Source organism: Achroia grisella, unplaced genomic scaffold (genome assembly GCF_030625045.1).
Source record: "Achroia grisella isolate CSIRO2021 unplaced genomic scaffold, CSIRO_AGI_Agris_v1 utg1295, whole genome shotgun sequence".
Taxonomy (NCBI): domain Eukaryota; kingdom Metazoa; phylum Arthropoda; class Insecta; order Lepidoptera; family Pyralidae; genus Achroia; species Achroia grisella.
Genome location: NW_026712613.1, coordinates 1,295,728 through 1,322,169, shown reverse-complemented (window position 1 = coordinate 1,322,169; position 26,442 = coordinate 1,295,728). Strand labels below are relative to the sequence as shown.

Genomic DNA, 26,442 nt, shown 5'->3' with positions numbered 1-26,442 from the left:
GAGGACGGCGGCGTCGTCCTTCAAATCGGACACGAGCTCGCTCAGAGTAGGTGGGGATTACGACGCGGTTACGGTCCTTCGAGCCGGACACGACTTCGCTGAGTGTAGAAGGCGCGCTCGTGGTCCTTCGAGCCGAATACGAATGCGCTAATATTAGAAGGCGAGGAGGGCGGCGCGGCGGCGGTCCTTCGGGCCGGACGCGTGCTCGCTAAGAGTAGAAGGTGAGCACGGCGGCGTGGTTACCGCGCACGAGCAGCACGCGGTCGGCGGCGGTGGCGATGGCGTGCAGCCAGGCCACGTACAGCGGCGGCGGCACGACGGCGCGGCGCCGCGGCATGGGCAGCGTCACGCACACCAGCCGCGCGCCGCCCGACTGCGCCGCGATCAGCTCGCGCAGCCGCAGGTGACGGTGCGTGCGGTCCCGCGCCGCCACCAGGTCCGCCTCAGAGATGCCCGCTACGACATTAACACCACCGGTCCAGAGCGATACTACCCCCGGCTCACTGGACCGGGCGGTGGCCGCCTTCTGAGGTTGAAGGCTGGGCCGTTTAACCTCAGAGGGCAACTACTTAGCATGTTTTATGCATGCTAATTGCTTAGCTTACTTTAGCATGATTTGTTTACATTCAATAAGAACAACTATTCAATATATATAGATATATACTATAATTATAAATGCGTAAGTTTGTGAGTGTGGATGAATGGATGGATGGATATTGTTACTTTTTTATAAAAACTACTCCAGTAAGTAACCCGGGTGTATGTAGACCTTCTGAGTTATACAAACACAAGTAAAGGGACCCCGAGGTCCCAATCTCTCATCCACTTCGGTGAATTTTTTCATTTAAAAATGTTTACAATAACATTTAGTACCCTCCTGCGTACGGACAGTCTTTAGAATATTTTCCCACACAAGAAAAAACAGTGCTTATATTTAAGTTGTATTGTTATATGTTAACTTTCAAGTTACATAACAAACGCACTACATATTCATAACATTTTGAATAAAACTCGTGGTGACTTAAATGACAGTATAAACAGGGGCGGATGGTGAATTTGTCCCTGGGCTAAATCTACTTAGGGGCCTACCTAATTATATTACTCAACTAAAAAAATACACCGACCAAACACAAGCTACCAGAAATTCCCCATTCCTTTCGATAGACGCACACTTACATTGGTTGTTTGATCTCAGGGTTGCCAACCTTATGATAGGTATAGGTTTTTTAACATTCTTGATATTTTTTATATTCTAAATATCGTTTCATTGGGGACTGGGGGCCCTTTGTATCATCGGGGCCCTAGGCTGCAGCCCAAAAAGCGCTTAGGTAGATCCGCCCCTGGATATAAGTAATGAAAATATACTTACTGTTATCTGTACTGTCTTCCGACTTGAACGGCGCGATCAGTTTGTCAAAGTACGCCAGCGTGGAGTCGCGCGGTCGCTTCGTGATATCCGCCACCATCTTCAGCGCTGAGTAGTCGATACGGAACTTGGATAGGAGTGACGCCATGCTACACAAACAGTTTTATTTGTAACTAGCTGTTCCCACGATTTCGTCCGTGTGGAATTTAACTAAATTTTTCTAAAGTAATAGATATTTTCTATAATAAAAGTAGCCTAAGTTATTCCTTATTATATCAACTACCTGCCAAAATTGGTCTAAATCGGTCCAGCCATTTAAGAGATTAGCCGGAACAAAAATGATAAAAAATGTTATTTTGGTGTATGTAATATGCATGTAGTAAAAAACGGTTATTTCAACATTACAAACAGACACTCCAATTTTATTTATATGTATAATATACACCCAAATGAAATTTCAATAATAAAAAAATATATTATTGAGATGCATAAGCACTGTAAAATATCATAAAAATCCATTCAGTAGTTTTTACTTGAAAGAATAACAAACGTCCATACTTACCAACTTTCGCATTTATAATATTAATAAATAAGATTTATCGAATTTGGCTTAAAGATACATTAAACATACGTTATAAAAAAACACTGTACACTCACTTCCTCTCTTCGATCTCCATTTCAGTGTTCTTGTTAGCCAGCGTGAATACCCGGAGCGGAGACGTGGACCACGCACGGCGAGTTGACAAGATATACGGCAGCAGGAGTGTTAGACCTGCATATTGAAATATATATTGTTAACTGCAACACCCGCTGGAGTCGACAGCATGTTAGCTGTATCTTCCGCTGGAGGCGCCACCGTCGTGCAACGCGTCTATAAAAGACTGCGACCCGGCGTGCGATTGATCCCCCGATTGAACCGCTCCGATTGATCCCTCGTCCAATTCAAACGGGGATCGATATTACGACGCCCAGAACCCCTAGCGGTGCCCTCAGACTAAAGACGTATCCGTCAGGCGGGAGTTGACCGCAGCCGCTCCATAAGTCCTTCCGGTTTGGAGTGCCATCTGCACTCGCCCCCTAACGTCCGGTGAAGCTGTAAAGGCCAGCTGCGGCCAACGGTATTAGAGTAGACCGAAAAAAAAATAAAGCGTGCGGCCTCTTTTGGACGACTGACGTCCTCTCGAACACTTCCCCTTGCATATCGCGTTTGCATTATATAATTGCATTGATATATTAAACTGATTGTTAAAAATTAATTATACGAATTACTGTTATTTTTTTTATTTAATTAAATTTACAAGTCATTCCTAATTCATTCATTATTACAAGCATATTCAGTACATATGCTGTATTATTTTAATGCACAGCTAGCAATAGGGTCTATATACATTTCTGGATTCAATAAGAGATTTTTTAATTTAGTAATATAATAATAGTTTTTAAAAATTCACATAGCGCTATTTATTCCCAAGCAAAGAAGAGTGGACAACTGATATAAATACATAGTTATTTTATGGTTAAGGGTTGGTTAAATTCCTCAAACATCACCAATTATAATTTATATTATAATTGTTGATGTTTGAGGATATTTATTTATATATTTATAAAATCATCTAAATATATCGTTATCTAGAATCTACAACACACGCTTTTTTTGCTTTTGGGAGTAGAGAGCGTAGTGTGAATTGCCCAGGGGTATTATTATTATTCCTCTAAAAGAGAGGTCATAGTATATAAAGTGTTGGTGTAGTCTCACTAGGAGTAGACGGCGTAGTGTGAATCGTCTACAGGTGTTGTTATCATACTCTTCTAAAGTGAGGAGATACTTTAAAGTGAGGATTCCCGTCTAACAGTTAGGAGCCCTTTCCAAACGTGAGGAGCTTTCTCCAGACGTGAGAAGCCCCCTCCAGACATGAGGAGCCCCCTCCAACAGTGAGGAGCTTCTTCCAAACGCGAGGAGCTCCTTCCAACCGCGTGTAGCTCCCTCCAAACTCGAGGAGCTCCCTCCAGACGTGAGGAGCTCCCACAAAAAGCGAGGAAGTCCCTTCAAAAGTGAGTAGGTGTGTAGTGTATGGTGTGGTGGTGTGTACCGCCGTCGTCGTAGAGCCACCAGACGTCGACGGTGCCGGCCTGGCGGCGCGTGAACTGCTCCACCGAGGTGAACGACGACGCGCGCCGCGCCGCCCCGCCCGCCCCGCCCGCGCCCAGCGCGCGCCGCACCGCGCCGCCCACGCCCGACCTGCGCGGGGGGAGGGGACGTTAATACCTGCCCTTACTGTACGGGAAACATTAACGCAGTAACCATAGTGGTGTCCAGGTCAATAACGTACAAAATATTCATTACCAGAATACATATTTAATGTAATACACAGTACTAATATAGATAAGTTATATCAACATGACGAAAGAGAAGATGACACCCGCTCTCTTTTTTAAAAACATACAAACATACTTCGTCTGCTATACCAGCCAGTCAGTCATCGACTGCTAACCTCGTTCTAACATTTACACGTACTCCATTCCACGCGTGAATCTACCTTTACACGCACTCCATTTAACGCGGTCAGTCTACCTTTACACGCACTCCATTTAACGCATAAATCTACCTTTACACATACTCCATTTAATGCGGTCAATCTACCTTTACACGCACTCCATTTAACTCGTAAATCTACCTTTACACATACTCTATTTCACGCGTGAATTTACCTTTACGCATGCGCACACACACGGAAATCGGCTTACACGCGGATAGGAATGTGCATGTAAATACCTGCCTTTACACGTACGCTCTATTACGGGTGAACTGATTTTGACTGACTGAATGTAGCCAAACTATATCTACTAATTCAAATCAAATCAAAAATCATTCATCCATGTAAGACATTTTAACCGCTTATGAACGTCAAATTCTTTATATTTATATTTTATATACATGTTTAATTACTGACTTTACACGTACACTCTTTCATGCACTATCAGGAGCGCACGCTATACAGCGGGAGTTATATATTAAAAAGCAGTAGGTATACATAAATAATTAATACTTACTTAATTATATGTACAATAAATATCGACGACCTCGGTGGTCTAACGGTTTAGCACATTGCTTTACGACCGATGGTCGCGGGTTCGATTCCTCGCACGGCACAAACATTTGTATTCATGAGTATGATTGTTTGTATCGGTCTGGGTGTTTTCTATGTATAATATATATGTATTTACAAAAAAAATTAAAAATCTATGTATTTGTATCAGTTATCTAGTACCCATAACACAAGCTTTAGCTAGCTTAACTTGGGTCTAAATGGCGCTGTGTGAATTGTTCTATGATTATTATGATGATTATATTAAATATATATTACTAAGTATCTATATAAAAGCACGGAAAAAAACGGAGTCATCAGTAATGTGATGACTCCGTTTTTTTTGTTTGTCGTGTTTTGTCATGTGCCGTTTGGCCTGTCATACCTTTCGTTGCGTGCGGGCTTGGTGTCGGCGCCCCGGGCGGGCGGCCGGGCGGCCGGGTCGTCGGACACGGCCGCGCGCCGCAGCTCCGGCGAGCCCATGGACACGTCCGACAGGCTGCTACCTACGCACATCATTACATTGCTTTTTAAGATACTTCAAAAAGAAATAATTATATCAATATAATAATCTCAGGACTGTCTAGACCCAAGTTAGCTCAACTTGGGTCTAGACAGACAGACAGTCTAAAGCTTGTGTTATGGGCACTAGATAACAGAAACGAATGCCTGAATGAATCTATTTCTTTTTCGTACATACATTCTACTTGTATCACTTATCTAGTACTCATAAAGCAAGCCTTTGTTAGCTTTGGGACTAGATGGCGCTGTGTGTGCCCTGAAATTATTAGTATTATTAAATTTATTCATTTGACGATTGACATTTGACGACCTCGGTGGTCTAGTGGTCTAGCACACCGCTTTATGACCGATGGTCGCGGGTTCGATTCCTCGCACGGCACAAACATTTGTATTCATGAGTATGATTGTTTGTATCGGTCTGGGTGTTTTCTATGTATACTATGTATTTATTTACAAAAAAAAAATCTATGTATATGTATCAATTATTTAGTACCCATAACACAAGCTTTAGCTAGCTTATCTTGGGTCTAGATGGTGCTGTGTGAATTGTCCTGAGATTATTATTATTACTATTTTTATCCAAAAATTCTCATCTCCCCTCTTAAGGAGAGGAGATGGTAACATACCCCCGGCAGAAGCACAGTCGGCCGGGGTTCAGGGCCATGGGAGAGAAACCGGCGTACAATACGGGCAGTCTAACAAACTTTCTGCATCTTTCCCGAGTTAATCCCAACCGTCTGAGATATTGCTCCTTGGGATCCTACTGGTTGGGATAAGACCGTTCACCGATATATCGATTGGAATGATTTCGGTGGACATCACCCCCCACATTTCGGTCACCTCGTGAGCCAGGTCGAGATATTTTCTCTTATTATTATTATTATTCAACAGTGTCCAGCATGCTGGACCTCGTAACGCGGACTGACTTTATACTGGAGTTAAATCTAAGTTAGTTGGAGACATAAAAAATGGAAGAGTGCCGAGTGTTGACAGAAATATTACGTACTTATTAATATTTCTATCAATTTCGGCACCCTTACAGCCATGTAGACCCAAATAAGTAACAAACCAGAGTTAAAAGCAGTATAACTATTAATTTCTACTAATCTATACATATAAATAAAATTGGAGTGTCTGTTTGTAATATTGAAATCACCGTTTTTTACTACATGCATATGAATATAAATACATGCACCTAAAAACATTATTTACAATTTTTGTCTGTCTGTCTTTCTGTCTGTTTCTTCCGAATTGTTTGTTCTGAATTGTCTGAACCGATTTTATTGGCAGGTAGCTGATGTAATAAGGAGTAACTTAGGCTAATTTAATTTAGAAAAACAAAGTTACTTTCCACGCGTACGCGGCCGTGCAGTTAGTATATAATATTATACAACACAAACTCACAGACAGTATCAATATATTACTATAAGTACAATAATTATCATTAGTGGTCGAAATTCAACCATATTAAAAAATACGAAGAGATTTTGAACCAGCATTAACGATTAAACAAAAGAGTAAGCGTATCTATGTCAAATACACACGTGTATGTAAAAATGTTTGTTTTTTGTGTAGTTTTTATGTATTTTCGTGAAAAGAGATACAAAGCTTTTACCCATTTTAATATATAAATACTGGTACAACTATACGATATCGTGCCTCAATATGATGAATTACAAAACCAAAATTATATTATAACTTTTAACTCTTAAGGTTAGAAATTGTATGACCACCACCCGTATTAGAACAAAATAAATAATAATACATACCCACTGATTGCGTATTCAAACTCTCCGTAGACTTGGAGTCCTTGTTGTTGTCGCCCATAGAACCTGTGCAAAGCGACGGATGGTCGACGATGTCGGTGTTACAACATACATATATTCCACGAACAGTCAATATCAACAGTAAACAGTTCTTATGATTTTTACAATTGAAAATTACCTTTATTACGGTATATATAAGTTATATTTCACATCGCTAATAGAGTCCATACACAAACAGTATCAAAAAGTAACTTTTTACAAATTTACAACTACCAAGTGAAAATGGTCTCTATTAATGTACACAGTAAGTTTTATTTCACATCGTTGATACAGTTCATACATAAACTATATCAAAACGTCTATGTTCCTAGCGTGTCCTAAATAATAATCAACAAATTTGGCGGCAAAAATTTGCACAAAACCATAGACGTTTTTTACTTCTCACATCCAGAAACTAATGTAGGATGCGTCGAGTTATTCTCTCAATTTATGAAAATAACTCGAAAGAAATTAGCAAAAATAGAATTTAAGTATTATTTATAGAAAAAGTATAGTTGATATTGACTGTTTTATAAATTAAAAAGCACATAATTATTAATATGTATATGAAGGCTTAGTTAGTCATAAATACAATAAAATAGCTCATAAATTGTTAACAAAACAAATGTCACTTCCTTATTTGGCGCCCATTTAACGATCAGATCATGGATATAGTAATTTCCCTTTTTGTACTCCTGCAGATTTTGAGAATAAACCTGCCAACGTTACTCACGACTACGCAGTTTTTTTAACAATGATTTATACGGCCCTGGGTACTGGTCCAATAAGAAACGGCTTACCAGTTCATAAAATGTTACTAGATCTAAAAGTTTAACCATATCATGAGCGAAATAAAATCACTACGATCCCCACAGTTCGCAATATAATATCATAAACAACCATAGACAAAATAAAATTATATTACTAATATGTGTTATCGTTACACTACCCTACCTTGACAATATTATATTTTTTAGTTCCAATAAAATAAAAAAAATTACGTTAAATTGTAGGAAAATAAAGCATTTGTCGGTGTATTCAGAGCTTGATTTTATTTTGTAAAAAATCCCATATTTAGCGCAGTTTCGTAAACCATTGTAGTTTAAGTATAATTATTAGGCACTAACAGATATGTGGATCAATAATTAATTAAAAAAAACATAGAACACATGTTTTAGTGTATTTGGTACTCACGTTCCCTGTCGAGACGGTCGAGTGGAGCGAGTCGCGCCAGGTGCTGCAGGTAGTCTCGCAGGTCGCCGTCCAGCAGCGCACCAGCCGACTGGCCGCCCTCCACGCGGAGTATACTCAGAGCCATGTGCATGTCAAGCGCCTTGCTGCGGACGAACATCGTTAGACGTATAACTACTATTCTTAGGACCACTCAGTTAAGGTAATCTATCTATATATATATATATATATTGTCAGTACATATATACATAGAAAATAAACCATACTCTTGAATACGAATGTTTGTAACGTGTGAGGAATCGAACCCGTGTCCATCAGTGTCAGTAGCGATGCGCTGAACCGCTAGACGTCGACCGACGACTATTCATAATTCAAAAATCAAAAATCATTTATTCATGTAGGACATTTTAGCCGCTTATGAACGTCAAGTTTTACATTATAATTTTTCCCTATCGTCCAGTTCGGTATATAGATCCAATTGAGAAGAACTGGCAAGAAACTCAATTGAATTACTTTTTTTTTAAAATCCAGTTTATTTACAATGCATTTATATAGGTGTCTATGTCTAACATTAAATGAAAATCCCGAACATGAAAACTATTGCCATGCACGCTCGTCATTCAAGTATTATAGATAAGAGACATATAAAAAAAGGACGTCTGTATTTTGTACTCACTTTTTCTTTTTTATACTCTGCTGTTTTTTTAATTATACAACGTAGTACGTTATATAATATGTACAAAATATACCATATAGTACCAAAAATGTATATAAATAATAATACCGTATATACTCACTGCATATGGTAAGAAAGGAAATAAATAACGCGATGACTGCGAACAGGGATGAATGGAAGAGAAAAATATATTACGACGACCACAAATAAATGGGGATAAGGAAGAAGCAGATGATGATACTCACTGCATAACCTCTACATAGTCGACTATCTCGGATCGATCGCACGACTGCCAGTCCTCCTTGAAGCCCATCATTAGAATGTTAGGCTTCAGCTTGCCGAGACCACTCGCCTGCAAACAAGTCACATCTTTCAGGTCTTTAAGATGCACTCAGTGAATGTATTTTCTTACACAATAATAATAATAATAATAATATATTTATTTTCTCCACAAATCATTGACACAATATTATGAAAGTGAGCCAAAAATAAGATTCAAATGGAAAGTTATTCAAAAGTAAAACATTTTCTTAAAGCTTAATATACAATTGATCGTAAAAAAACTTATTAAAAAATCAAGTTTTTATAATAATAATAATTATTATTATTATATCATTGTTTGGTGATTTTTACCCGCAATGATAAGTCTATTACCCCATCAAAGGGAGATATAATATATATATAAAGAAATAATAATAATAATAATAATATTTCAGGAAAATTCACACAGCGCCATCTAGCAGAGCTTGTGTTATGGGTACTAGACAATTGATATAAATACATGGATACATTTTTTTTGTAAATAAATACATATTATACAAAGAAAACACCGAAACAATCATACTCATGAATACAAATGTATGTACCGTGCGAGGAATCGAACCCACGACCATCGGATAGTAAAGCGGTGTGCTAAATCACTAGACTACCGGCTGTCATGACTCATGACTCATGTTTATAAATGATAATAATGGGTTTTGTAGAAAAAAATCTAACTTAAAATTCATATTCAAACGAGCTCGTGGTTCACTGATGGTAAGTGATTACCGCCGCCCATAAGCATCTGCAACACCAGAGGAATTGCAATTATTTTGCCAGCCTTAAAAGAAGGAATAAGAAGAACCTCTTTCTTGAAGGTTTAAAATATCGTATCAGTTCGAAAATACCATTGCTGGAAGGCGATTCCACAATATAGTTGTGCGTGGCAAAAAGTTTCTAGAAAAACTCACGGAGATGGACAGCCATTCATCCAGATGATCAGGATGGTATGGTTTCTGGCGGGTAGTGCGATGGTGAAATTCAGCTGTTATTAATCCGAACAATTCCTCAAAAATCTCCGTGATATATGCGATAGAAAATACAGAGATGCAATGTCTCACCGCAAAGCGAATGAGTCGAGATTATCACAAATGATAACATGACGATCGGTGTCTAAATGCGCAAATGAAAATGGAAAGTGGACTGTATATTTCATATTTAGAATGAAAGGAGGTGGTACATGGCAACTGGATTACTCGATGTCTTCCCGGAGGCCGGCCGTCCTCTCGTTCTTATACGATGCTACTCCAGCACACTATGACATTTCACATCCACTAATATCTATATGCAAATCTACAAAATTAGTCTATATATTGCCCAAAATGCTAATTATGATGCGGATGAAAAACTATGATAGCCACTATTCAATGATCTCCGAGCGACTACGTGTACGACTGCCCGAGTCTCGCGGATCGGACTCGAGCGAAACACCTCTGTCCTCTTCTGTTTCCTTGCCAAGGAAAGAGATAGATATAAGGAAATGAAAATAGGTATAGCGAACAATGGTAATGGTGATACCTGTATAAGTGCACTGGCGCCATCTTTGAACCCGCTATCGTCGACCACTGTGTAGAAAGCCTTCATCTTCCGTTTCGTGAACCAATAGTAAGCACGGTCCGTTAGAGCCTCCCTCGCGCGATGGCTCACTTGACCCTGAAATAAAAAAAAAACAGTGAGTCATACATATTAGAAGAAAGAAAGAATTTCTTCTATTCATTCGTTTATTCGATACACATAAACTAAACAACAAAACAAGTATTAAATACAATTTGTTCATATATATATATATATATATAAAATAAGGGTTGATGCTAGAAGGGTGAAAATTAAGGGTTGTATGTATTTCTTAATGACACAATAAAACAATATAAATAAAAAAACTATGCCTGAAAAATAAAAAAATAATGTTAGAGGTGGACAACCCTTATTACTTAGAGGTATGAAAAATAGATAGTAACTGATTCTCAGACCTACTGAATATGCATATAAAATTTCATAAAAATCGATCAAGCCGTTTAGGAGTATGGACATTGTGACACGAGAATTTTATATATAAGAAGATATATACTACGTACCTACATCTAGGCGCATGACATTGAGTAAAATATAATATACAGCTGTATCACATTATGCAAATATACTTTAAAATCGACAAATAATCGAAAAGTTATAAACGTTATATTCTAGGTGTGCTAGGGTTTCACCTATAAACTTTCTCAAGAACTAGCCTGTGATTTTTTTATTGGGGGGTTTTGGCTATTGTCAAGTGCCGACCTAGTAGTGGCAAGTATGACCTGTAACACTGCGACCTGTATAGATCTATTGTACTCGCCCGTATTCAAAGTTCGCTACCTAGACCCGTAAGCGACAAGAATTGAAGGATATTAGGAGCGAGGCTGTGAAATGCAAAAAGGTATTTTTATCGGCCTCGATTCCTTACTACTTGAAAGTACCATTAAATTAGAATATATTAAAAAAAATACCTGAAGCACGTGTCCGCACAGCATGAGCGATAATCCTTTTGTGAGTAGATATGAGAAGTCAGTTAGAATCGGCCTTTCTGCTGGGAAACCTGATAGCACCAGGATCTGTGGTCTGTAAACATATTAGGTATGTATACTAGCTGTACTCGCGACTTCGTCTGCATGGAATTTAACTTTATTTTTCTAAAATAAAAGTAGCCTCTTAATACATCAGCTAGTCGGAACAGACAGACAGACAAAAATTGTAAAAAAATGTAATTTTGGTATATGTACCGCATTTATATTCATATATATGTATATAGTAGAAAACGGTTGATTCAATATTACAAACAGACACTTGAATGTTATTTATTTGTATAGATTTAAAACTCTAATCGTAGACTCTACCAGGGTAACCGGTGTGGAGCTCCCGGTTGATTGCGCGGTATGGTGTGTTTGGGGTCGTCGTCTTCGCCGGCGAGGACGGTGTCGTGTGTAGTATATAAAAGTGTGGTCGGGACGGAACGGTGGGTTCATAAGGAAGTTAACTACTGTTATGGGGTCATCGGGTTCAATAAGAACATGCCTCAGGCGACATAAGTAAATAAATAGATTCATAACAATACCTATAATTTTATTCAGTTAAGAATAAAATTATAGGTATTGTTAACTATAACTACATAAAGGAAATTAAAACTGTATTTGTAACAGTGCAAGAGTTTTTGTATTCTGCATATCATACCATTAGGTTCGATATATCATACCAACTGCAAAATTCTACGAAATTAATCGAAATTTCGTAGAATAGTTTGTCGATTCTCATTTGTCGTTTCATATATAATATTTCTTGGATTCAAGTTGTAGTGACTGGCTATTGACCATATAGTATGATTAAAAGAAATAAAACAGTAAATAATATACCTAATGAAACAATTTATATAAAAGTTAGTGATTTATGGGACACAGTTACCTAGAAATAATAATTGCATTTAATAATATCTAGTAAGACTATCCAATTTTGTCTACTAAGTACTGCCGTGTCCAAACTGTGTCACCTCACCTTACATTTTCCTATTGTTATTTATTTAGTATATTGTTGTTTATTTAGTATATTCGCAACGACTGCTTCTAACAGATATGTAAATTAGTAGTTTTAATTGCAGTTGCTTAATACTGCCAACTTTTTTTAACGTCAATACAGTTATCCAAAATGAAATAAGCATGTGTATTGTATATATTCACCTATAATTTTTAACATGTTCAGTAACTCTGTTTAGGTGATGCACGCCGGAGAGCGCCGTTTTGTATGTCTGGGCCTGTGTTGTGGAGCCCCAATTAACATCTGTAACATTTACAAAAAAAACTGGTAATCATACCTACTATAAACTTGCATATGTTCACTAATTATATACACACACTTCAACTTAAAAATGTAAAGTAACAATAACATTACTTAAAAGAGCTACACACGAGTTTCTTGCTCGTTCTTCTTGTGATGAGACAGCTTTCATATGAGCGGTAGATTAAAAAAATGTGATGACTATTTAAAAGTGCTTCAATGTAAGTTTATTACAATAAATGATTTTCTATTCTATTCTATTCAATTAATAAACTATCTTTGTTACAGATAAATAATTTTGATTGGTCTTAATAATTATATCTTACTAATATTATAAACGCGGAAGTTTGTGAGTATGGATATATGGATGTCTGTTACACTTTCACGCAAAAACTACTGAATGGATTTTAATGAAACTTTACAATAATATAGCGTATACATCAGAATATCACTTAGGCCATAAATTTCACGTGCGTGAAACTGTAGTAAATAGCAGCGCCACAACTAGTAGTAAACATTTTATCAATAATATAAATAACATAGCTAACTTTGTGCTATGTATGTAGGTACTTATACCATCTGCGCTGTAACATGGTGACAGTTACTAATTAAATAGTAATTTTACATTTAAAAATTGCTACAATTAAGTTAATGCAGTTGTTAATGATTTAACATATTACGAATGTGGTACAACTGAAATACTAAGTCATAATTTATAAATCGCGGCAACTTTTAATAGTGAAACGAAACATTAATGAAACTGTCACCCGCACCATGCTACAGCGCACATGGTATAGTTTGTTCACAAAGTGAAGCTTTTTTACAGTGAAGTACTTACTCACATAGACCAGCTTTTTTACAGTGAAGTACTTACTCACATAGACCAGCTTTTTTACAGTGAAGTAGTTGCTCACATAGACCAGCTTTTTTACAGTGAAGTAGTTACTCCCATAGACCAGCTTTTTTACAGTGAAGTACTTACTCACATAGACCAGCTTTTTTACAGTGAAGTAGTTACTCACATAGACCAGCTTTACACCAGCTTTTTTACAGTGAAGTACTTACTCACATAGACCAGCTTTTTTACAGTGAAGTACTTACTCACATAGACCAGCTTTTTTATAGTGAAGTACTTACTCACTTAGACCAGCTTTTTTACAGTGAAGTACTTACTCACATAGACCAGCTTTTTTACAGTGAAGTACTTACTCACATAGACCAGCTTTTTTACAGTGAAGTACTTACTCACATAGACCAGCTTTTTTACAGTGAAGTACTTACTCACATAGACCAGCTTTTTTACAGTGAAGTAGTTACTCACATAGACCAGCTTTTTTACAGTGAAGTAGTTACTCACATAGACCAGCTTTTTTACAGTGAAGTACTTACTCACATAGACCAGCTTTTTTACAGTGAAGTACTTACTCACACAGACCAGCTTTTTTACAGTGAAGTACTTACTCACATAGACCAGCTTTTTTACAGTGAAGTAGTTACTCACATAGACCAGCTTTACACCAGCTTTTTTACAGTGAAGTAGTTACTTACCTTATTAGGCGTATATGAGACATTGCTTACCCGGTTTTCTATAGGAGACGAGTAGATACAGCATGAGTAGGAACGCGAAAGTAATTAGTGCTGTGGACCACGATATCACGAACATGATCGCTACGCACATCATTGAGCCGACGAGCGACAACCACATGTTATATAACTGTAAGAAATTAACAAAACTAACTGAATTATAGGGTACAAAAAGTGGCCATATCATTTATGCAATCTCTTCCAAACAACGGTAGAGGCCAAAAGACAAAAGGTAGCGCTAGAATAGAATGGTAAAAACATCATAATAATGGTCTAATTCAGGATAACCTGAAAATGTACGTTAAAATGTATCATTAGGCCATTTGACGTCTCTATGGTGACGGTATTTTAACGAACCGTCAGTAATTAAGCGCAAGATGACTTACTCTAAATGTAGGTCTCCATCCGACCGGCCTGGCGAGGCTGGCGTGGAATGTGGCGAAGTTGATCAGCGCGTACGCAGCCAGGAAGAAGTTGGAGATCAGCGGCGCGATTTGGTCCAAACCACCTTTCAATAATAAACAAAATAATAAATGTTGTTTGTAATAAATGCGACTAGTACGACAGCGACTTATAATAGACTAGCTTTTGCCCGCTGCTTCGCTCGCGTAATTTGCCCCCTTAGGGGTGGAATTTATCAAAATCCTTTCTTAGGGCTTGCCTACGTCATAGTAGCTTTATGCATATAAAGTCTCAGCCCGATCGGTTTAAAATTGACAAAGTTTCATACAAATTTTCATCCCCTATTTTACCCCCTTGGGAGTATAAATAATCAAAATCCTTTCTTAGCGGATGCCTATGTCATAACATCTACCTGCATGCCAAATATCAGCCCGATCCGTCCAGTGGTTTGGGCTGTGCGTTGATAGATCACTATGTCAGTCAGAAAACCTTTGAGTTTTGAGATATATTTAGATACATCGCTGCCGTACTAGTCGTATTTTCAATTATCTTCGTATATTTCCTAACATAACCCTCAATACCTCTCAGGTACATCAGATATCTGCGCTTTAAATTGAAAGTGGTTATTTTAGTTATTTTTAAATACTGTTACTCCAGTCAGCTCGTGGAACCTAATCGAAACGTCGAGAGAGGTAAATAACTTTATTTGGCATAAAATTATTCGTGTTAAGACCCCGTTAAGGTCCGGCCGCTCCGAGTTTGCGTTTCTAACAGCTGGACCAATACACTGTTTGTTTTTGTAGTGATGTGACTAAATAACCTTGAAACAGTGCAATTTGATGTGGTTTGACTTTTATGAACTATTGTTTCTATATTTGTTAAGTAGTTAATAATTTTAGCCCAAAATTCATACGTTTATTCTTAGTTGGAATATTTACTAAATTTTTAATGTTTTAATTTAATTTTATCACTCGTTAACAAGTCAAATGAAAATTATTTAAAATTTTGCCGTAAATTATACGTCGGTTCAAAGTTACAGCGCCCATTCGATCACGATCTGTCAGAAACGCAAAGTCTGACCGGACTGTAATGACATACAAGTAAATAGTGGGTACTTTAAGAAATATAATTAATATTCGTATCTCACCCATAAGTATGAATGCGGTCGCTATAATGAAGGTGAGCACGTAGCCACGGACGGGTTCGTTGTTGGCGCCGTAACCTTTTGCGAAAATCTCCAAGTACGGATACAGTTTGTCCTGGCACAGCGCCTGCTCACAAATAACACATTTAAACATTATTGAAGATCAAATTATATATTGAGGAGATAAAAACCATCGCTCCTAAGAATATCCTTCAATTCTTGTCCCTTACGGGTCTAGGTAGCGAACTTTGAATAAGGGAGAGTACATTAGATCCATACAGGTGTCAGTGTTACAGGTCATAGCACCTGACAATAGAGCAAACCCCCAATAAAAAAAAGAACATCAAATTTGATGAATACTAAAACAATGAAAGAAGGGAAGATACTAATAATAATAAAATCCAGCTACATAGAACTAGAAAGATCCACCGTATAACTTCCAATGGTCGCGGGTTCGATACCTCGCACTGTACAAACATTTGAATTCGTGAGTATAGTTCTTTTTATCGGTCAGGATGTTTTCTATGTATATTATGTGTTTATATTCTGTTTACAAAACGAATCTATGTATTTATATCAATTGTCTAGTGTCCATAACAGACGCTAGGTTTAACTTGGGAGGAAATAGTGCTGTGTAAATTGTTATAGAGATATTAAAATAAATAAAAAAAAATTGAATCCAGGACTTCCATTTCTGATATCGGTTAATGACTATTAGAAGTCATCACACAATGTAAATACCTGAAATACTTTGGGCGCGGAGACGAGCGACGCGAGCGCTGAAGACAGCGTTGCAGCGAAGCAACCACCGGAGATGAGGGGACCAAACCCAGACACCAATTGTATTACCTGCCAATTAATTTATACCCAAGTGGTTTATATCTTATATATAAAATTCTCGTGTCACAGTTTTCGTTCCCATACTCCTCCGAAACGGCTTGACCGATTCTCATGAAATTTTGTGAGCGTATTGAGTAGGTCTGAGAATCGGCCAACATCTATTTTTCATCCCCCTAAATGTTAGGGGTAGTCCACCCCTAAATATTATTTATTTTCAGGCAAAACAACGTTTGCCGGGTCAGCTAGTAATACTATATATTTCTTATCAAATTACAATATGTTACTACCGAGGGAAAGGGGATTGTTAGTGTTCAGAACACTGAGAAGGGGGAGAGGGGTGAGGCATCTGCCGGCACCGCTGATCCGCGCGGCGACCGGTCTTTCTCTTCCCATTCAGAGGTCACGGCGAACGCCCGCGTCACTTAATAATAAAATATCATAAAATTTTGTAGCTTATACTTCAATATAGCAATTTAAATTAAATTTGAAGTTTATTTTTTTATGTCTACATAATTCGAGACAGTTAGTAATGTGGACTAATGATTCCATTGCTAGCAATGTACCATGTTAGGTCGACCTCCACACGGTTCCCCTTGGAAGGCATCGTGATTATTTCAAGATAAATTCATCACGATAAGCTAACTGACCTGACTTCATGTTCATCCTTATCATCCTCCACTGGTGCCCCGCCAGCGTAAACCGTTAGCGGGTGCACCATTCCATTACCCAATTTTTATCCACCAAATCTGGGGGTAGAATCAACAAAACCCGAGTCGTTCGTTGCACGTCGCGTCGAGCACACGAAGATCCGCATTTTCTCCGCGAATCAACGTAAACGGAACCATCAGCCGCAATTTCCGCGCAACCATCTTATCAGTATATCATCCAATGAAAATCATCGTAGTGTTGTGGGTTTTTAAAGTAAAACGGCAATGCGTATATAAGACCTACGCGCGGGGACGACACGAGCCAGGTTTGTCCTCAGTTTCCTTTTTTACCCAACAGTAAGTATGAGTATGCACATAAATGTATCTTTTAATAATAAAAACGCAAAAGTTTGTGAGTATGGATGGGTGGTTGTTTGTTACTTTATAATTCTATTTAATCTTTGCTATTTATATATTTACTTCAAATTTATAAGCATAAATCGTCGATAGTCGTGGGTTCGATTCCTTGCACGGTACAAACATTTGTATTCATGAGTATGATTGTTTAAATCGGTCTAGGTGTTTTCTATGTATAATATGCATTTATAGAAAAAATGTATCCATGTATTTATATCAGTTGTCTAGTACCCGTAACACAAGCTTTGCTTAGCTTGGGACTAGATGGCGCTCTGTGAATTGTCCTGAGATATATATAAATCATATTAAATAATAAAAAATATGTTGTTGGTTGTCGCTCTCAAACTAGATGGCGTTGTAGTCACTAAAATCTGCTTTAGCGGGGCACGCTGGCGAACTATTGCTATTGACGGTAACAATATACAAATATTCCTACTTGCTACCCACCCCTTTGCACAAGTGTACATGTAATATACATATAATCCTACCTCACCTTAGGTTCTACCACCTCACACCTCACTCAGCATCACCTCTACCTTAAAAAAACCGCTTCAAAATACGTTGCGTAGTTTTAAAGATTTAAGCTTACATACGGACAGACAGCGACAGCGACTTTCTTTTATACAATGTAATGATAATGATTATATACTTTGTAACTATTGTGTAGTCCATAAGGGCAGGTGAAGTTGGCGAGGCAGGCGGGTACAACGTTCATCTGCGTCACGTCTCCGGCTGCGTCTCGCAGCACTGTCCAGCCGGCGATCAATGCCATCAGCAAATACGAAAGCGTAGTCAGCAGTATCGCCAGCAGGGTGCCCTTGGGTATCGACTTCTGGGGATCCTGATGATAGATAAATACTTTATCAATTACAAACAAATAGTAGGTATATATGATACTGTATAATTCTATATAAAAATTAATTGTAACTGGCAGCCTGCAAATATGTGCGTTGCCATATCCGCAAAACATTAATAAAAAAGAAAGTTGAAAAAGAATAAAATTCAAATTAACAGAGACATTAACGCAAAAATTGCATTTTTATTTTATAAATATAATAAATATCTATCAACCATCCCTTAAATCATCGATCAGGTTTAAACAGATACGGAAAAAATCATCATTATGAAGATCGTGCCCAGTGGCGTGTCTTGGGAAAGACCTATATCCAGCAGTGGACTGCTGTGAGCTGATGATGATGATGATAATGAAATAAATGGAGTTGATATTTTTAAACTTTCGCTCTTAATATACATTATTTATATTATTAACCGGGTCTTAACTCGAAACGTCGAGAAATGTAAATACCTTATTTGCCATAAAATTAGTTCGTGTTAAGACCCGGTTAATAATATAAGTAATGTAAATGGAATTGACTTTATATATCGCAAAGATGAAGAGGCAACCAACTATTATATACATCATAAAGCTACAGATAAATCTGCAGCGCTAATATTCTATTGACTCCTGGAATTAAATAATATTAAACACAAATTAATTGTACACAATTGAGAATCTATACTAATATTATAAAGAAGAGTTTGTTTGTTTGTTTAAATCTAATCTCAGGAACTACTGGTTCGGATAGAAAAAAATATTTTTGTGTTGGATTGTCTATTTGTCGAGATAGTAAACCCTTGCTCGATAGCTAGCTAGCTAACCTAGCTTCGCTAGCAGGTTTGAGCTATATAACATTACGCTACGACCAATAAGAGCGAAACTGCAATGAATAAAATTTCAAAAGATGGAGAAATGAAATGCAGACGAAGTTGCACGGATCAGCTAATATATTAATATTAATCTATTAACATTATTTAATATATTTATTAATATATATTGCTTATTCTTCTTGTGATGTGTCTCATCAGCTTTCCGAATAAGCGGTAGATTTAAATAAAAAAAAATGTTGACTATTCAAAAGTGCTTAAATTAAGTATATTTGAATAAATGATTTTCTATTTCTATTTCTAATATATTCTCAATTTGATCACAGACTCAGAGAGAGAGATCAGAATAAAGAAAAGAGCAGTTATAGCTATGCGTTTGTGTATCAAATACATGGTAGTGTATATAATGTTTATTTTTTACTGATTTAATGTATTTTTATGCATAATTTAAATAAAATATATTCTTCTTGTGATGTGTCTCATCAGCTTTCCGAATAAGCGGTAGATTTAAATAAAAAAAAATGTTGACTATTCAAAAGTGCTTAAATTAAGTATATTTGAATAAATGATTTTCTATTTCTATTTCTAATATATTCTCAATTTGATCACAGACTCAGAGAGAGAGATCAGAATAAAGAAAAGAGCAGTTATAGAAGCGTTTGTGTATCAAATACATGTATTTATATATTTTATTTTTTACGATTTCTATTTTTATGCATAATTTAAATAAAATATATTAGCATTCTGTATCCTTTATATAATATATTAAGTGCTGTGAATATCATATTTTCCGCAGCTCAATTTAAGAAGTTTTTACTTCATGTATTTATATATTCATTACGTTTCTATAGATTTCATAGAGCAATCCTTTAAATCAATATATGAAGGATTGTTCTGAATAGAGCAATGTCTAACAAATACGCAAGAGATGAACAGGAAAGAAGAAAGAAACTTAAAACCAACGACCAATATCTACATTAAAAAACAATGACATCTGATTAGTACTTGAAAATTAAATAAACACAAATTAATTACCTTTAAATCGCCCGATATGTTAGCACCAGCCAATATGCCCGTGGCGGCAGGGAAGAATATGGAGAAGACAGAGAAGAAATTGTGTTCCACGCCTTTATGTTTTCTGTAGTCCGACCACAAGTTCTCGTGTAGTACCGTCACTGAAAAAAAAATGTTCTTACGGTTAAGAACATTTTTTTTTAGAGAAGAAAACAGCTCGTCGTAATTTCGATCCCGGGTTCAATTGGATGGGGCGACCTTTTTTCGGACTACTCTAATGCTGTTGGCCGCAATTGGCCTTTACAGCTTCATGGACATTAGGGGGCGAGTGCAGATGGCACTCCAAACCCGTCAATATGATGTGACGAGATGTCGCTACTTAATTGATTAATTACCTAATATTTAGGTAGTGAGTATACAGATATAATAGTTGTACTACATTAATAAGTTTATTTAATCGTTGTGCTGCATGGCTTATTAGTAACGCGTACACTCAACGCGGAGTCGTAACGTAGACTGACTTTACACTGAACTTAAATCTAAGATTCTAAGATTATCTTGAGACGTAAACTAATGGAAGGGTACCGAGTGTTGACAGAAATAATACAAGTAAAGGCACACTATAATTGGTTAAGAATGGTAAATTTCTAAATTGTAGAATAGTAGCAATAATGTAAGTTATTATTATGCTAATAAATAAAAAAAAATTTAAAAGTTTGTAACGTCCCAATCAGTTTGGAGCAGTCATAATCGTAAATTGGTTTGCGTGAACCCACGCATGCGCTTGATGGACGCGCTGTCTGTCTACTAAAATCCTAAATAACCAGGATCAATCCAGGATAATATTCTTCGAAGCATCGCGTTGGAATTAAGGTGCAACCAGATCGTCACACAAGACTCCATCCAAGTAAATGCACGTATCCTTCTTATATACTGTGATCGTCCCTGCAGTGGTACCAGAGGGTGACAGACGAATTCCACGGCCTCAACGGTGTCTGCTGCAAAGTTTTCAAAAAGATACTCACTGTTATATCCAACAAATCCTTGCGCGACCTCCAAATCGCTCTTGGGTCCTACGATGGACCCTATGCAGAAGTCCCCGATGGCAGCCAGCAATATTACAAGCAACACGATCTGAGCCTTCGCCTCCCACTCCATTCCCACTATTACGATGCCGGTTAGCAGAACTATTGTTATGCACCCGTAAATTGATTGATCCTGGAAATTATAAAAAGAATTGTAGCATAAATGACAAACAAACATGCCGTGACCTTTATGGTAAGTTATTAATTTCTCGATTATTTCCTTACAGTTCTTTCTGTATGTATCTAAAATTTTGTCTTGTTGTTACTTCTAATTTTGTTTTACTTTCAATTTGAAGGTGTACCAGATCATTAAGTATATATTCACGAATGCGTATGTTGAAATGGATGTAACCAGGAATGACAGAATATATATTTGATTTTTTTCCTACATTCGCACATGAAACAAAACTCACCTAATCTTGTTTACAATATAAAAAAGTATTGACTATATGAGAGATTATATTTTTAAAACCAGTAATAGAATATAATTCATTAACTCGTTGTGTTGTGTCAAGCGAAACATTAACTACATAAAATTAATTAATTATTATATTCTCATCATTCAACGACACGACGACTTTTTATTTAGACATAAGCATACACACATACCCACAAATACAAACTCGATATACTCATCTGTATACTAAGATTTTAATTTAGTTTAAGTTTCGACACTGCTCGGTATTTTTGATTAACATATCGTTATATTAGATTACTTGTATATGTATTGACATTGATAATTTATGTATGTATGCTTGTGAGACGTGGACATTGACACAAAAAGAAAAAGACAAACTGGAAGCTTTTGAAATGTGGTGTTGGAGAAGAATGGAAAGAATTAGCTGGAAAGATAAAATAAGGAATGAAGAAGTGCTTGAAAGGGTTAAAAAAAAGAGACAGATCATTGATATTATTGAGAATAGGCGGGGAAAAATGTTGGAGCACTTGATACAATACGACGAACTAATTAACAACATTATTGAAGGAAAAATAGATGGAAAGAGAGGAAGGGGAAGACCACGACACTGCTATATCAAGCAAGTTAAAGAAAAAGCTGGAGTCGTATCAACTGCTAAAAAGACTGATAGAACATCGTGGAAGGTGGCGGGAGCTCCACCGACAAGTGCACAGCTCTTAAATTATGAATGAAGCGATAATTTAGAAACATAAAACAAACTGAGTCAACGTGGACCACAAGTCAGCATAATGCAGGAAACATTGTTTCCAGCGTTTGTAGCTGATTTTCAGAAATGATACAAACAAACGGTGAGCTGTATTACAGGTTGTAACCTATTTCAGACACCAGCTTCTCACAACAATTGATAGTAATGGTAAATCTATGCAATGTATTATATAAAATACTACATGTATCTGTTCCTACACATTGTGTACAATGTTTGTGAGGAGAAATATATAAAATATTATTATTAAAAAGAACTCACCCACTCCTTGCTGACCATATAACTGGTCTCAGGTAAGAGATCTATCAACGCCTCCCCAAAACCGACGACGTACATGGCGCAAGCCACCGCATTTGCTATAGAGAATATCAGTCCTATGGATCCGCCGAACTCCGGACCAAGGGACCGCGATATCATGTAATACGTCCCACCTGCAATTCAGAAAATTATCTTATATAAAGATAATAGAAAAAAAGAATAGAAATCTTAAGTCTTTTTTGAAAAAAATATCCATTGTAATGTATTTTTTATACCAATATAAAGTAGAGATTTCAACGAACAAAAAGCCACGTTTTTTAAAAAGCAGATACTTTGATGTGGGAATTTATGATTGAAATTTGGGGCGCTTTTTGAATATTAAGTCAAAATAAAGTAAAAGTGTTTTAAATAAAAAATAATATAATAAATATTTAACCCTGGACAATTCACACAGTGTAATCTAGACCTGAGCTAAGCAGAGCTTGTGTTATGGGTGCTAGATAACTTATATAAATACAAAGATACACTTTTTTGCAAATGCATACGTAATATACATAGAAAACACTCAGACCGATTCATGCAAGTATATTACAGACTCTTATTTTATCTCTTGCGAGTTGAGATGAACTAACAAGACACTCAGCTCTCATTCTTTTCAAATGAGCTTGTACACATTTAAAAATTACAGATTTATTGTTACATTCAAATATAAACTCTTCAGTATTATACTTTTAGCATAGATTAAAAGAGCTTCTCAACAATAAATAAATTATTATTATTACAAATGCAATTTAGTGAGAGTTGTTCTTAAATAATTAATTATGAAACTATGTTTATAATATTATGTATGTTATTTACTTGTTATATGTTTGATATGATTCTTTTGTATGCGCTAAATAAATATATATTTCTTTCTTTCTTTATATAAATAGGATACAAATGAGACGTACCTCCTTTGATGACTCCGTTGGTGCTGATGGCGGACATGGAGAGCGCCGTGATGGTGGTCACAACAGATGTGGTCAATATTAACAGCACTGACTGCGCTGCCATAAAACAATAAGAAATTGTTGAACACTCACCGGGAGAGTTGTCACCTAGTGCTTTACTACCTCTAAGCTAAACTGAAAAGTCAAGAGTTTGAATCTGACTGATGCAATATATTGTTCCTATTAATATTTCCGAGTGGGGAAATAGGCATGGTTAGTAATGTGAACTGATGATATTATTGATAGCAATGTACTATGTCGGGTTGACCTCCACGCGGTTCCCCCTGGAAAGCATCGTGATAAATTCCTGATGTATTTGTAACGATGCGACCATAATAAAAAATATATATTTGATTATATTTGATATGGTTCAAAGATATTTTTATTTTTGAACCAGCAATATCAAATATATATTTGATAAAATAGAAGATAGATAAGAAAATATTGTTTAAAAAATATATTTTTTTTTAAACAATATTTTCATTTTGCACTCCTCTATATAATCTATAAATTTCATACTCCTTCGTCCGCACAATGTTCGTAAAAAGGGGTTATATAGTTATTGCCGAATAATAATTAACTAGCTTATATACAAAAACCATAAACTATACCAACCGATGCCAGCCTGTGCGACGACCCAGGACAACCGCAGGAAGAGCATGACGCCCCATATGTTGAGAAGGCATCGCATCAGCACACCCTTAATCCATCCAAATTTCACGTTGGAGGTCGCCATGGCTGGGGTGCCATCTGGGTCTTTCTCGAGGGTTTGTCCCGGCTAGAATTATACAATTTTTTTTTTTTAATCTTTCAAATATTTTTTATATATAGTTTTATTGTAAATGTATTGATAAATGGGGGTTTTCAAGTACATTACTTAGTATAAAACAAAGTAGCCTTCGCTGTCTGTTCGTTTATATCTTTTAAATTATGCAACGGATTTTAATGCATTTCTCAGCAATAGATAGAGAAAGGTTTATATACATAATACATGCATGTTATAATATAGAATGAGGCGAGAAATTAAAAGATTTGTAATGCATCCGAGCGAAGCAGTAATATTTCTACTTGTAAGACGGATCGCTAATACTTTTATTAAAATAATGTATCAAACTATTTTTATCAGTTGTCTAGTACTCATAACACTCTGCGTAACTTGGGACTAGATGGCGCTGTGTGGATTGTACATGAGAATACAAACTTTTATTGGAAAATACTCATGTTAATATTTTTCTAGGCCCCGTATATTGGAGAGAGGTCAAACGGAACATCATTGTTAGTTGTTGCATTGTCTGTCCGTCAGCGGCTCGTAACTGACAATTACAATGAGATAACCAGTTAAAATTCATATACGTGGCAGTTAAATCTTTGGTTATAAATTATTCATGGGTTATTACTTCAATGACCTAATGGTTCTACACGCGTTATGTATGTATGGAATGGAAAACGAGCTGGCGGTTCACCTTTTTTGTATAGAAAAGGGACAGATCCGGCCGCATATGGAATACTGTTCTCATCTCTGGGCGGTGCACCACATACCAGCTACTTCCATTTGACCCCATTCAGAACCGAGCAGCCAGAATCATTGGCAATCAACGTCTTTGTGATAAACTCGACCATTTATCTCTGCGGCGAATAATTGCATCTTTGTGCATTTTCTACCACGGTGAGTATTCTGAGAAATTGTTATCGGTTTGATACCAGCTGCTGGTATCAAACCGAACAATGGTTTGCTTTAAAATTGATCGTTAAAGGAGGTAACTCGAAAATGGCTGTTTATTATAATTATATGGAATGTATATTTCAACTTTTCATTATATGTATTGAATATTTTTTTTCGCAGTAACCCGAATAGACTAGCCCCCACAAGCAGCACCCGTTCACGAGTATGTCGAATGATATTAGGTCGTGTACTTATATAGATTTATAAGTTAGAAAGTCTGCAACAAACAGTTTGCTTTTCCTAACTATATCTTCTACCGTATAATTAAAAGTTATATGCAAGTGCCCACTATTCTCATAGTAATTTACGAAGTACGCAGAGTAACAAAAGGTTAATATGGTGCAGCCATACTTTATGTAGTAGTTTAATGAAACACCTACGCGTGTAACTACTCTGTGCACGGGTCGCAATCCCTTGAACCGGGGTTAATTGCATACCCACATCATGGTGTACTGGATATGCCTAATTACGAACCATCATTAACTACACGAACGACATTCAGGTATTGTACATAGTAAAATTTATGGAATGAATGATAACACTAGGTCGTCATAAACTAGTTGAAGGCTCAATATAATATGACCTCACATTCCTTTAGTCACCGGTTCGATCCCCGGACAATAGTATTTATGGTCTGGATTATCTAGCGGTTTAATACACCGCTTTCCTTCTAATGGTCGTGGATTCGCTTCTGTACAGTAGAAACATATATTCATGAGTATGTTTGT

General features: G+C 36.7%; 1 protein-coding gene across 1 annotated transcript in view; it reads right to left on the bottom strand.

Moving 5' to 3' along the window:
• Positions 1–208: 208 nt before the first annotated feature.
• The window catches only part of LOC131855020 (bumetanide-sensitive sodium-(potassium)-chloride cotransporter-like), a 53,510-nt gene continuing 27,276 nt past the window's right edge, over positions 209–26,442 (bottom strand). Inside the window, exons 4-24 of the mRNA XM_059206228.1 lie at positions 24,607–24,769; positions 23,953–24,048; positions 23,006–23,175; positions 21,504–21,696; positions 20,500–20,639; positions 18,449–18,640; positions 16,637–16,744; positions 15,899–16,022; positions 14,736–14,857; positions 14,344–14,479; positions 12,669–12,768; positions 11,448–11,559; positions 10,483–10,617; positions 8,892–8,998; positions 7,974–8,116; positions 6,744–6,806; positions 4,838–4,958; positions 3,457–3,605; positions 2,024–2,138; positions 1,370–1,515; positions 209–456 (exon numbers count right to left, since the gene is read on the bottom strand). Coding sequence (XP_059062211.1) covers positions 209–456; positions 1,370–1,515; positions 2,024–2,138; positions 3,457–3,605; positions 4,838–4,958; positions 6,744–6,806; positions 7,974–8,116; positions 8,892–8,998; positions 10,483–10,617; positions 11,448–11,559; positions 12,669–12,768; positions 14,344–14,479; positions 14,736–14,857; positions 15,899–16,022; positions 16,637–16,744; positions 18,449–18,640; positions 20,500–20,639; positions 21,504–21,696; positions 23,006–23,175; positions 23,953–24,048; positions 24,607–24,769 — 2,883 coding nt within the window. The remainder of the gene's footprint in view (positions 457–1,369; positions 1,516–2,023; positions 2,139–3,456; positions 3,606–4,837; positions 4,959–6,743; positions 6,807–7,973; positions 8,117–8,891; positions 8,999–10,482; positions 10,618–11,447; positions 11,560–12,668; positions 12,769–14,343; positions 14,480–14,735; positions 14,858–15,898; positions 16,023–16,636; positions 16,745–18,448; positions 18,641–20,499; positions 20,640–21,503; positions 21,697–23,005; positions 23,176–23,952; positions 24,049–24,606; positions 24,770–26,442) is intronic.